Here is a 13,908-nt window from a genome sequence, read left to right as displayed (position 1 = left end):
TGTGGGTTTAAGATTCCTTTGTACTGAAGCTATTGAGATTTGTTTTCGAAGGCTGGTGCATCTGTAGCCAGAGGCAATTTCTCAAGGATTAGACAGAGAGAATATGGATTTCTGTAGGTGACTGAGCCCACCAGTTAATAGGAGCAAAACCACTGGGAGTCTCCTCCATAACTTTGCTTAGTGAGAGACTTCGCAGATCTCTTTCTTTGCTTTTTCTACGTTTCCTAGTGCTAATCTTCTGCCCCAAGTAGTTTCTTCCCAGGGAATCAAGGAGTATACACTTGACAGGAATTCTCAGGTATATTAGCTACTGCTGCTTCCTGTTTCATTCATCTCCCCTAAATTCTGCAGAACCTGCAATTTGTTTGGACTGACATGTTATTGATTGCTCCAGGTCTAGTTATAAATTAGTATGCAGATTTATTCCATGGAAGTTTGTGTCCAGAAATTCAGCAGTCACTGAGAGTGCATCTACTGACTCTGCTGATAAATAAGGTGCTTGATCCCAGCCAATAAATTGTAAGCCTTCATGCCTGAACTCTAAAAGCTAGTTCTTTTGGGTGGGACCTATGAATGATGTGATGAATGTTATACTTGCCTAGAGGCAATGTCTCACAACTGCAGATTATTTTTGTTGGTAGAACACGTTTCCTGAATGGTGTTCTGTAAGGCAGATGTGCTTCTCCAACTCAACGAAGAAGTCTTGAATTTGCTCTGTCCTAGACCAGGAACAGAGTCATGTGATTACTGGTAAATGGTACTTAGCTGCTATTTTTGCATTTATCAGAACATAGTTCAGTATTCATAATACCCTCTGTGACTAGGTTTTTGAAAGGATTTGAAAATTCCTTTCTACCAGGAAACCTTTGTGCAAGCGCAATGGGATTTAAAAGTTAGTTCCACTGTTTTAGTGGAGCTTTCACTTCAAGCTCTTGACTCTAGTTCCTCGAAGCTTGTGACATTGAAGATGCTTTTTGATTCTTTACGTCTGTTAGAAAGGTGTAGAGCCGCGGGATGTATAGCTAGAACCACCCTCCCTTGCCTTCTTACCAGACAAGATAATGTACATGTCAAATCTGCCTTTATGTTAAAAGTAGTGTTAATATTCCACTGAAGTTAGAAAATAGATAGTACTGTGTAGTAGCGCGCACTAGTGTATGCACGTCATGTAAGCCACGTGACGTGCCGCGCCCGCGCAGGGCTACGCGGCTGCGTAGTGAGTTGGCGCGGAAGACCGTTAGCCATTAGTTGAGGCGCGGCACTTTTCAGAGGCAGACGTATTTAAATAAAGACTGTTAACTCTACCTGATTGCAGCGTCATCATTGCTGGGTACAACACGACATTACACACTGCATTTAGTGTAGCCTTCACAAGAGGATGAAAGTCTTCAACAACTGAACATCGAAGGGTCATTAATTGTTATGTTTTATGTCTAAATGAATTACACATCAAAGAATATGTTTGTGGTCTTCTAAGGTGCCAATAATATGAACACTAATTTGTAACAAACATTTTTTTTTTGGATTATGCAGTTTTTAAGCTATGCTATGAGAAATCAAATAATGAGCTTTCAGAAGGCTCCATAACTCATTCAACATTGGAAAGGCATCATCTGCCACTCTTCTGTGTTGAACCAATAAATTAGTCCGGCTGTAGCGTGTGCCTTTGTTCTCACCTTAATGGAACACTAGATCTGGAGATTACTGCTGGATTACAATGAGGACTACACCCAGTTGAAGATTTACGGCCACATGCATCAACGGTTCCGTTTGCGATTCCTAAATTGCGAAAATTAAAGAATCGCAATTTAGAAATCGCAAACGGCAATGCATGAAAAAATCGCAATTTTTTTGCGATTCGGTAATTTTCCTTAATTGCGATTCACAATTTGCAAATCGCAATTAAGGAAAACCCTTCCCATTGATTCCTATGGGCCAAGAGTCCCATAGGAATCAATGGGAAGGCATTCTCATTTTGCGAATTCGCAATTAATGAATCGCAAAATGAGAATGCAATTTCAAGGGTGCAGGGGGGGTCCAAAGGACCCCCCCCTGCACCCCTGAAATGTCACGTAAGTACATTTTACTCACACACATGTCCCAAGGGCATGTGTGTGTGTAAAATATAAGTTTCAAAAATGCATTTATTTGTATTTTTGAAACTTTTTGCAAATTACCATGAAGGTGTACTTCATGGTAATTTTCCCCTTCCAAATTGCAAATTCGCAAATTAAAATGAATCCTGCATAGCATTTAAGAAAGCGCAAAATTTGCGATTTCTTAAATACTATCGCAATTTGAGAAATCGCAAAAAATTGCGATTTCTTAAATTGGGATAAATGTAAAATAAATGATGCATCCCAAAAAGTGATTTTGGAATCGCAAACGGTTGAATTTTGCGATTCGCACCGTTTGCGATTCCAAAATCGCTTGATGCATGTGGGCATTAGTTCTTAGAGCGCCTAAGTGAATCAAAAAGCAATTGAAGTACTTTTCCAGAAACTATCCCTTTGAACTACTCAAGGTTCTGTAGACCTAGAACTTTTGAGAGCTGCTTGACTGTGACCGGAGTCTAACATGTTGTATGCAGCTTTTTTATGAGCTGAGACAGAATTGGTGGATGAAATCATGGAAATGCACTGCTTAGTTGTAATTTATGTATAATTTCATAATCCACAGATTTAGTTGGGAAATGTTGTCTATTAACATAATTTGTATTTAATGATAATAGACTGCCTCCCCTTTGTAGGGTTGGTAGGGCTAGAGAGCAGCCAGCGTCACTTCGCACTGTGACTTTGGAGCCCATGCTTACATTGGAAAACAATCACTGCTGGCTGAAAAGCCCTGACTAGTTGAAGGTGTGTGACATCACACGGAGGAACTTGACAGCACTACAAGCACGTCAGGATCATCTCTGAAATACAAGCACATTTGGAGAAGTCAGGATTGAGAAATAGTAACATGCCAAAATCAGCTGGAAAATTCTGGTGGAGAGTTTTAGAGATAACCATAAAACAGATTTTCCTGTGCTGGTATAGCTAGTGCAGACTGAGTCACATGTCAGACCAGTGATAGAAATATTAGTGATGCTGGACAATTATCAGTCACATGTCAGAGTAACTTGTGAAAGGTCTTCTGAGTTTAGGCGTAATCTGTCACGTTAGGCGTAAGGAAAAGGGATAGAGCTAGGGCACAGACAGCCACATCACAAGGGCCCTCATGCATACTCTCAATTTACTGTTCGATAGTTATAATCTAGTGGGTACTCTGGATTATTTCTGGTTTATCAAGAATATACAGTGGGAGCGCGTTATTGATTCCATGTTGGTTCTGCCACACCATTCCAATGTTCCACTGCTTGCATAGTGTTTGTATGCATTTTGCATTGTGCATAGCTGTTCCAATGTCTATACATGACTAGTTTAGACGGGAGGGTTACTGCGGTTTTCCTCACGTCGCCATGCTTCTGTACTACAGTTGGGGAGGGTGGGGTGGGGGGATGTAGGGGAGTGGGGGGGCTGGGTGTTGTGTTTTATGGTTTGTATTTTTTCTTTTTCTTTTTCCTTCTTTCTCTTTTCTTCTTCCTCTTCTCTTTTCCTTGCTATTCCTTTCTCTTCTAGTCTATCTCTTTGCTCTTGATTGGACAAGTTGTATCATGCATATGTTGTATTTGTATACCTGTACTCAGACCAGTCGTGCTCTATCCCTGGGCGCCCAAATGTCTGCTCATGGTTTCCGCCCGTTTTGCATCATATGGAGCAAAACAGTGTTTTCTTTGCATAATACGCCGTGTAACATGTTTTTCCTTGGCTCTCATGGAGCAATCATGATACATACACCATTGTAAATGTCACATACAACGCTTTCCACTTCACTTGGGACAACCTCACTTGACCGACTGAAGATTCTGTCTATGAATGTTAAAGGTCTGAATCAGCCCGTTAAAAAACAGAAGATATTAGACTATGTGCGCAGACAGAAGGGGGACATTGTTCTGATGCAAGAGACCAAACTAGATGCTAAACAATTCTACACTCTGTGCAACAAGTTTTATTCGGAGGTTGTAGGATCTAGTGCACTTGGTAAAAAAAATGGAGTTCTGGTATTATTGTCAAAAAAGTCCAAGGTAGAATTGCTGTCTTCCTCATCAGATGAAAAGGGACGCTGGGTCACGGTGAAACTTTCTAGGGACAACACGGAATTCTTTGTCACTAATGTTTACGCACCTAACGCTAATGACTTAGAATTTTGGCAGGACTTAGTCAAGCAGATTGCAACGATACCTGATACGGTGGTTCATATAATTGGGGGTGATTTTAATCTCCCATTTGACCCGGCCTTAGATAGAGATTCGAAGTGTGTATTCAAACCGAACAAATCACATAATGCCTTCATCAAATTATGTCAACAATTCCATTTAATTGTCAAGTCAAGTCAAGTCAAGTCAAAAAGCTTTATTTCGATAAAATTTCATTATCATAAAAGCAAGTTTAAAAAGAATTGATACATAATAAAATTAGTTAGACATATCCAGTTAATAGCAAGAAATATAACATTTGCTAAAGTTAATATAGTTTAAAAAGAATTAAACAAGGTTTTTAAGCTTTCTGGCTCGAATAGCCCAAGCCCAGAATAGAAATTTGGCTAAGGCACAGACATAGGGTACATGACTGTCCGAAACAAGTATCCTGATTGCCACATCGTGGCTCCTAGTTCCCAGTTGCCGGCACAGGTTCTTCAACCAAACCCTTCCATTTAATTGATGCATGGAGAATACAAAACCCTACTGATAGGGATTACACATTCTACTCTCCTCCTCACGATTCGTTCTCCCGCATTGATTAAATTTTCATTACCCAAAATGGCATTGCAAGAATAGAGGATACATCAATTGAACCAAGGGTACTGTCAGACCACTCATGCATATCCCTATCCATCAGTAACATTAAACCGTCCCCTAAACAAACGTCTTGGAGACTAAATGAAGAAATCTTACACAAAGAACAAAATAGAACTGAAATTCTAACAGCTATTAGATCCTATTTGGAGATTAATGCGAGAGGGGACACTTCAGACCTAGTGCGATGGGAGGCTTTGAAAAGTACAATAAGGGGGGTGTGCATCAAAATTCGTTCAGCAATGAACAGAGATTGCAATGCAAAGGTGGAAGGGTTAGAGGCTGTGATAGCTATCCTGGAGAGCAAACACCAAATGACAAGGGACCAGGAGACATTAAATATCATGACCAACAGAAAATACGAATATAATAAGCTAGTGAGCGAAAGGGCGGGGGTGTGGCTGGACAGAAATTGAAGGTTTAAGCTCTGTGAATCTAACAAAGCTGGTAAGAGCCTGGCGGCATACTTAAAATTCAGTATATTCATATTTTAAGCAAAATATTAAATGGATAAATTGTAGGCCTGATAACTATAGGATGTTACTCGACCTGAAAGTCTAATAGTCGTTTGTAGCTTTCTCCATCCCTGTAGTACTTTGTTCTGTAAACTGGTTGTCCTTCTCTCTTCAAACCGACATCTAGATGTATTACTTTGGATTTCTAAAGATGGGAAATTTGCAAGAATAAATATGCTGTAAAGGAACAAGTTATTTACCTTTATTACATATTTTCTGATGTCTTATCTTCCTATCCGAGCTCGGCGGAGATGGGTAGGTGCTCCCACGCGGACACGGCAAGATTGAGCTACACCTGAAGGCTAAACCCCGATGTTCTGACCCGCCGACCACTCATGTGGCTCTTAGTCCCTGACCGTTAGGCATAGGATATTCCACAGAGGTAAAATTTGACCCACACTACACACATGACACTAGCATGTTGTTTAGTTTATTCACTTTTTTAAGGTCCTGATGAATCGCAGGTGAATATACCCCAGTGCGAGAAACATGTCGACCAGTTGTTCTGCTAGTCTCTTCTAGGGTCACTCTACCTAACGGATTGACACCTAGTGAGCTATCTTCGCGGTTTTAATTGCAGTAGGGGGACCTCCAGAATAAAATAGTTTCCGGCACCCCTTGCTACATTTTAATCACTTCACCAGGCAACTAGCTATCCCGCCCACACACCCGCACTTCACCATAAGGCAGTTGGATACAAAAGATCTCCGCCAAAGAGCCCCTCTTTGAGGTAAGCCCGTCGGGGATTGCACCGCCTCCCCGACGAGGAGCAACCGCCAATGATGAAGCATGACACCCTTCTGGGTGTGTGAGGCAAATACATCCAACAAAATGGATGCCCAAAGGTGTAATATCCACACCTTCGGTCACGCCAACTTTACCTAACTTCCCCCTTCCTTTAGGAACAGTTCAGCTACCCCTTTGTTGAATTACTTGTACTTTGACACAGACACATGCTGTTACTGGACCTTCCACCCTTTCGAGTGGTAATTAGTGTCCGTTGATCGATAGATCACTCTCCCTCCTTTTTGACAAAAAAAAAATTATCTTCCTTCATATCATGCATTGTTCTACCACATTTCCACAATTCCACATTCTTAGAATTTGTTTGGATTGGTTTTTGAGCCTTTAGTAAAATATTTTCTTTTAGCTCTAGGCAGCAATGCGCTCCTTGTTTCCCCTGGTGACACAAACGTGACTACGGTTCCGACACCAGTGACAAAAGATGTGAACATTATCCAGATTATTCAGATGCTTGTAGATTTTTATATAAATGAACAATATGCTGTAAATAAGTCGTGCACAGGAAGTGTTTGTGAAGGGAGGGGACTTGTAATTCCTCATTACAGTTTCCGCAGGCATCAAGGCTCTAGTCTTCTCCAGGGTCGACCGTAATGATCCTGTTTGATTAGGTCTCTCTAAATTCTCTCAAGCTCCTTTGAAGCTCTGTATTCACTGTCCGATTGATATCTGGTATCCAGAAGTTCAACCACAACAGTAATGTCTCCTGGCAACTCTAATGGCTACAAATAAAAGCAAGGCTATTCTTTAAAGTTGCTCTCCTTTTTAGGTTTCACCTGAGCCAGCGCGCATGCGCTGCTCTGCGAGGCTTCTAGTAAAGACTTTCAACTCGGAGCACACGCTTGTGCGTGTGCTTTTTTTTGTTGCTCACACCTATTGGCCTTTGCGTGCGTCTTTTTTGCAATTGGCAAAGGGCGGGTGCATGTCCCACCTTCTCTCTCTCCTGGCCTAGGGAGCGAGCAGCAGCACAGCCGGGTGCCAGCTGCATACTTCGCATTCCTTACAGTGCGCGCGCACCATGCTTGTTCTTCCAGCGCCCCATTCTGCGATTTGCCTTTAATAGGTGCCGTGCCAAGCATTGCTTTACCTTTAAACGGGGGCCAAGCCAAGCATTTTGTGCCAGCTTGTCTGCTTCTGTCACTGTCTGTGATTGCGTTCGTTCGCCGTCCACTACTTACCTCTTGTAACTTCCTTGGGCCGTCCCTTCCGCTCATTAGTGCTTGCGCACACTTAACACTTAATGCACACACCCCTCTCTGGCCCCAGGCGCTGTGCTTTAAGTTACAGCACGGTGCCCATTTTTATAATACCATGAGAGTACAATTAACAATGGCACCTGCCGCACACAGCCCCCTCCTGCCGTAATTTGATATAAGTGCATTACTATGGCGGGAGTGGGGGCGCGGCGAACATGTTAATATTTATAGATCATAAGGGAGACTTGTTACTGTTAGCCTTCCCTGAAGTCCCGGGTCGCAACACCATGCACCTTCTCCGCAGCAGGAAAGGTTGTTCCGTGCCTCAGCCGATACAAAGGCAACCAGCAGTTGCTGCGTCGCAACAGAAAAACAATCAGCTCAGCAGGAGCCATATTCGTCTCTGGTCCCGCTTCGTTTACACTTTTGAAAAACTTCACCAGGTAAGTGTTTTTTTTCACTTTCTAACCTGGGAAGATGTTAATGCTTTTCACAGGGAACTGGAACCTCTGCTTTTTAAAACTGGTAGTTTTTTTCCTTTTTAACTACAATGGTAAAGAAATACTGGGTACAGTTTTCATTTTCGTAAGTTCATGGTGAGTATAGGTTATGCGTGTTAGTGAGATTGAATATGCTGAACGCATAATGATATACATATCTCCCAACCAGTAAAAGTTGCAGTCAATTTCTCTTTGACTTTACAATGATGGTTTTTGGTCCCTAATAAGTCAATGCTTTTTAACTTTTATTTACAGTGCAACTTAACAGGTAAAATGCAGTTCTTTTTCCTGATTCAAAGTCTTCCGACTTGATATGATTGTATATATATGTTGTTAACTCAACCTGTAATAGTAGAAAGTGGACCAATAAAACAATTCTCTGTTGGAAAAAAACGTGCATTTAATACCAGTCTGGAAGGGCTCAACTTAGAATGTTTTCTAACTCAAATAGCACTGTAAATGAAATTTAGAAAGGCATGAGCGGGTTTGAGGATGCCAATCATTTACCCTAATAGAACGCTTGCACTACCAGGACTGCTTTAGAATCATAGAAATCTTTAAAGGGGAAAACGGCAAGGAGCGAAGTGACAAGGTAAAATGGTGCTTTTGTGACTGCCAAGTGAAAACTTCAACATTGTTGGAATATTTGATGGCTATTGCTGATGTTAATCTAACTTTGAATTGAGCAAGATATGTAATTTTAATATTTGTGTGACTGAAGTTAGGGTTTAAACATGCTATATCTTTTTACTGTATCAACTGTAAATACATTAACATTCATAAAGCAGCTCCAACAATAATACATAAAAGAGCTGTTGGCATTGTAAATCACAATGCCTTTTGTTTATGCATTTTAAAAACCTGCAAATAGCAGTGCGTAAACACGCACTTTATACCTATAGGGTTCTCTTAACCTCATAAATGCTAGTAAACATCCTTCCCCAGTGCTGCGCTGTCCATTGGTACTAGTGCTGAATGGACGTCCAATGGTTGTGCGCAGCACTGGGGAGGTAGTGCTGCCGTCGGCCAATGCACCGACGCAGCACTTAAGGGGTTAAGACATAAATCAAAAGGCATTGTCATTTACAATGCCAATAGCTCAAACACTTGAAAGTGCGAGACCTATTGCATTGCAAATGCTTGTTTGTAGAGTAGTTAAGTTGCTACCCTCTACTTTGCAGTTAGATTTGTCCTCTATGGTGCACATATAGTTGAAATTTGTAAATTCCAAATTTAAAAATCCACTCCAAATTGCCCGTATTTTGTTACTGTGCTATCTTCTGAAATATATGCACAAGTATTTCAATCTAGAGGTATTTCTCCTTTTACAAGCACTTTTGTTAGCTGTCAGTTTTTGAAATGACTCTGATGCTTATATGTTTGTGTTATTCATATTGTGCTTCTTTTTTATTTTGTGCTTTTATATTTTACGAAGAACCTCATTACAAGCGGCTGGCTTATGTAGTTCATTTGTCCTAGTAATGGGAGTTACAGGGCCTTTGGTAAAACCAAGTTTTTGTTTTTCACACAGAGATTTTGGTTCCGGAATGGACATCTCAGTGTGAAAACCGGTGCAAATCATAAGCAACTTGGCACAGAAAGACCAAGACCAATTGGCCAATTATTTGCTTGGCTATCCTCCTGCGGCACCGCCACCGATGCGTCTGCAGGAGGACCTCCAATCCCGTGGTGCGCCCGCCCACCGAATTCAGAGTTGAATCCAGGTCAGGCGATCGGTGCTGCAGCAGTCTCACGGCAGCAGCTGTGTTAGGCTCACAGAGAGCCTTAACATCAGACTGTCGCCGTGACAGCACCAGCAGAATGTTCATGCATGGTGGGGCTTCCACCATGTCATGCATGCCACACCGTACATGAACGGGGGTGCAAATCCAGGGGTGCACAACATGTGTCCCTCCCCCGCATTTACCCCCAGGTTCAGGAGTGGCAGGGTGCCCTGTTAGGGCCCCATTAATTACCTCTCTGCTGCCCTTTTCATTGCAGGCTCACCAGGCGGTGGACAGGCAACTCGTAATGTACTCGGCGATGCCGCAGCAGCACCCCCAACATATTGCTGCCCCTTTCCGCTGCGCTACTGCCATCGGATCCTGGATCCCGGCGGCAGTCCTGTGGCGGTCCGACCGCCACACTCAAAATACTGCGGGCAAACCCACATTGGTGGCACTAGTCAGACCTTCCCTGCGAGTACGACGGTCCTGACGACTGCCACACTCGTAATGAGACCCCAAGTCTCTTACATACTCCAAATATTGTAAATCCCATTATTTCCCCACCCCCTAGATTGACTAGGACCTTCGGAAATCACAGGTACACTCCATGTCAAGGCCTAACTTTTTTTTTAACAATTAAGGTTTTATTTACAATTATAAGTAACACTGCAATTGCATAATATAATTGGATTTCGTTAGGGGTGTCACTTTTAAAGGCCAATGTCATTGTTATTGTATTTATGACTTCCTTTACAGAGTTTTTTTAAAGCTTTGGGAAGAGTGAAACAAATCCATAATGATGTCAAGGTGCTACTCCGTACAAACCAACAAACGGCGGGGTGAGTATGGAGAATTATATTTGATAGCAAAAATGTATTTCCGGTGCAATGTTATTAGTAGCTACTGGAATACGATATTCTTTCTTAGTTATTTAATTTACATACATTTGTTTTATCTTGATTTTAATACAGTACTAGTGTTGCTAAAACTTTTAAAAACAATTGACAAAATAAATTACGTTTTCTTTTGTTGTGTGGTCTGTAAATTGGGACACAGAAAATACATGCACAAATTAACACATACAGTCAGGCTGGCTGACAAACAGACATCCATACGCACAGACCAACAGACAGCCACAAACTATTGGCAATAATCACAGGGACGTAGACCGTCCACCTATATAAACAGAAGTGGTTGATGCGTATGCATACATGAGGAAACATGCATTTACAGTTGGGTAGGCCAATGGATGAAGGATGTTTGACTGCGTAAAAGATGGATGGATGCTGGGTCGATAAGTTGTTGGATGGCTTGGTTAGATGGATGGATGGATGGATGGATGGATGAATGCTGGGTAGATATATGGTTGGATGGCTTGGTTAGATGGCTGGATGGATGCTGGGTAGATAGGTGGTTGGATGGCTTGGTAGATGGATGGATTCTGGGTAGATAGGTGGTTGGATGGCTTGGTTAGATGGATGGATGCTGGGTAGGTAGGTGGTGGATGGCTTGGTTAGATGGATGGGTGCTGGATAGATAGATAGGTGGTTGGATGACTTGGTTAGATGGATGATGCGGAGTAGATAGGTGGTTGGATGGCTTGGTTAGATGGATGGATGGATGCTGGGTAGATAGATGGTTAGATGGCTTGGCTAGATGGATGGATGCTGGGTAGATAGGTAGTTGGATGGCTTGGTTGGATGGATGGATGAATGGATGGATGGATGCTGGGTAGATAGGTGGTTGGATGGCTTGGTTGGTTGGATGGATGGATGGATGGATGGATGGATGGATGGATGGCTTGGTTAGATGGATGGATGGATGCTGGGTAGATAGGTGGTTGGATGGCTTGGTTAGATGGATGGATGCTGGCTAGATTGGTGGTTGGATGACTTGGATAGATGGATGCCAGATAAATAGGTATTCATCCATACAGTTTAGCAAACATAGAGGTATCCATGCAAACATTCTCCTAGACTTGCAGGCACTCCTATACAGAGATTGCTTAGAGGAATACATATACATGCAACATACATATAGTAATTCTTGAGTAAACCACAAACATTCTTAAGTAATTCATTTATATGAAGGGACAGATGTATCTTGGTATTAAGAGATGGAGTGCCTGCAAACATCCCTGCATGCACAGAGCACCATAAAAATACCAGCACTAAGAAGAAAAGGCATTAAAAGCACACAAGCAAACAGACTGACAGACATAAAAGCACTCACACACAAGGGCAGAATATATACACGCACTTGTGCACAAAGACCAGAAGTCGTAGAGGTATAATGCACACAGATCAGTAGACAATTTAGCATCCAAGCACACTGCTGAACAAACATTCACGCACTCATGTGATCATGCATGTAGAAGAAAAGACAGCCTCTCACTCATGTAAACCGGCAAGTTGACTTGTAGTCATAGATACATTCAAGACAAAAGGCATATGGCACATAGACCAACCTAGGAATTCCCATGTGCACAGGATAACATATATACCGAGGTACCCCCACTTCCAACACACTAGCATAGCTGGACCTGCCTGTCTCCATGTGCAAACATGAACGTACTCTTAATTGGTGCTGAAGTAATACAGGTTTCATTTCCACTAAATCTTTAGCTTCTCTACTGAGGAAATCAAGCTTGAGGTGCAGAAGGAGGTGAAGTCGTAATACCCATTCAATACTTACCTTCTCATTGAAGAATCCCATTCTACAGGGTGATTGAATACTTAAGTCTCTATTCCCATATAATCTTTGCTCTCTTTGAGTGATTACCAGATGATAACTATACAATTCATACTGTATAACCATTCCACCCATGGGCTCTTTTGCATATGTCAACAGATGTAGCACTGCATTTCAGTTCATGCATCTCTAGTTCACGTACATGACTCACTTTCAGTTATTGCATCTCTCTTTGCGTGCACTTAACACCTTGTACACTATCTTGCACATCATCCAGCTGTAGCAACTGAAAACTGTAACTTTACCAGACTTTACATTCTACGCATAAATATACTTGAAGTGTATACATGGACAATTTCACATTTATTTGTTTACCTGCATCCAGAGGAATTCAGTGTTTGTGACTTATATTTTGCCACAGTTTGGGCACAAAAGCAATTTTGATACACAAATTCTGATCCTTTGTTCAACTCAAACATTTCCATTAGCCTTTGTTTACATTTCCCTGCAGATAGGAAATGTCAATGCAACATGTCATAGTAGTGGAGCAGGAAAGAGAGAACATTCACTTTTTTTATGTTCAAATCATATTTTATTTTATAAAACAATAACAGAAATGATAACAGAGATGATGGCGGCAAGAAGGCATCAGAAGAATTACAGTTGTGTTACAAAAATACCGCAGTCAGACATGGGTTATTACACAAAACAATACGTATACAGTGAAGGAAAATAAAGTACCAACCTTGCATTCTCACATTTGTATATAGTTCCGTAAAGCCCTCCGTCTAAAACAGGTCATATAGTACCATTTATATTTCATCATTCCTGCTTCGTGATTCTAAGATTGTCAAGCCCGTGAGCACAAGATATAGCCATTACAGTTCACATCGCATGCAACCCATAATTCCCTGAATACAGACCTCATCATTTGGGACTTCAGGGTGGGTCAAAGGTGAAGGAGGCTCGGTCCAATGAAGACCATAAGTTTTTGTTGGTGACCTGCCACGGTGATGAGTGTAACGCGGGGTTGTCAGTGCCCCTGATGCAGGACAGCCATTCCCTCCATGCATTGAAGGAGACCTCACCCGTTGATTTCCAATTGCACAGGATCACCTTACATTATAGAGTTAGTAGAAGGTCCAGGAGCTGGCGGTCATGGTCACCCTTTAGTGCTGGATCTAATGCTCCTAGGAGAATGTAGATGAATTCCCTCGTGGGATGTATGTGGAGCGTGTGCCCAATGTAGTCAAAGATTTTTGCCCAGAAGGTGTGAAGCATGGGGCAATCAAACAGCATGTGCGGAAGGTCACCAATACCAGAAGAGCAGTTCCAGCAATTCGGTGTATCCCGCAGGCCAACCTTAAATAGCCTCTGTGGGGTCCAAAATGCCCTGTTAATAATCATATATTTGGTCTGTGATAGTATCGGTGATACCTTGTGTGTGAGTGCTGATGCATGTATCCTGACCCAGTCTATACTTATGCCAGTGTTGTTTATTTCTGATTCCCATTTTATCTCATTGCGCCTCATCGACTTGTTTGCCGTTGGCGCCAGTAGTTTATATATTTTAGAGACAAA

General features: G+C 41.9%; 1 protein-coding gene across 1 annotated transcript in view; it reads left to right on the top strand.

The window, feature by feature from the left end:
* Positions 1–13,908, top strand: part of COG6 (component of oligomeric golgi complex 6) — a 585,234-nt gene that overhangs the window by 222,712 nt on the left and 348,614 nt on the right. The window contains exon 6 of the mRNA XM_086935060.1: positions 10,393–10,475. Coding sequence (XP_086791186.1) covers positions 10,393–10,475 — 83 coding nt within the window. The remainder of the gene's footprint in view (positions 1–10,392; positions 10,476–13,908) is intronic.

The sequence above is a fragment of the Lissotriton vulgaris genome, chromosome 8, assembly GCF_964263255.1.
Source record: "Lissotriton vulgaris chromosome 8, aLisVul1.2, whole genome shotgun sequence".
NCBI lineage: Eukaryota > Metazoa > Chordata > Amphibia > Caudata > Salamandridae > Lissotriton > Lissotriton vulgaris.
This window is presented reverse-complemented; position numbering and strand designations above follow the sequence as displayed.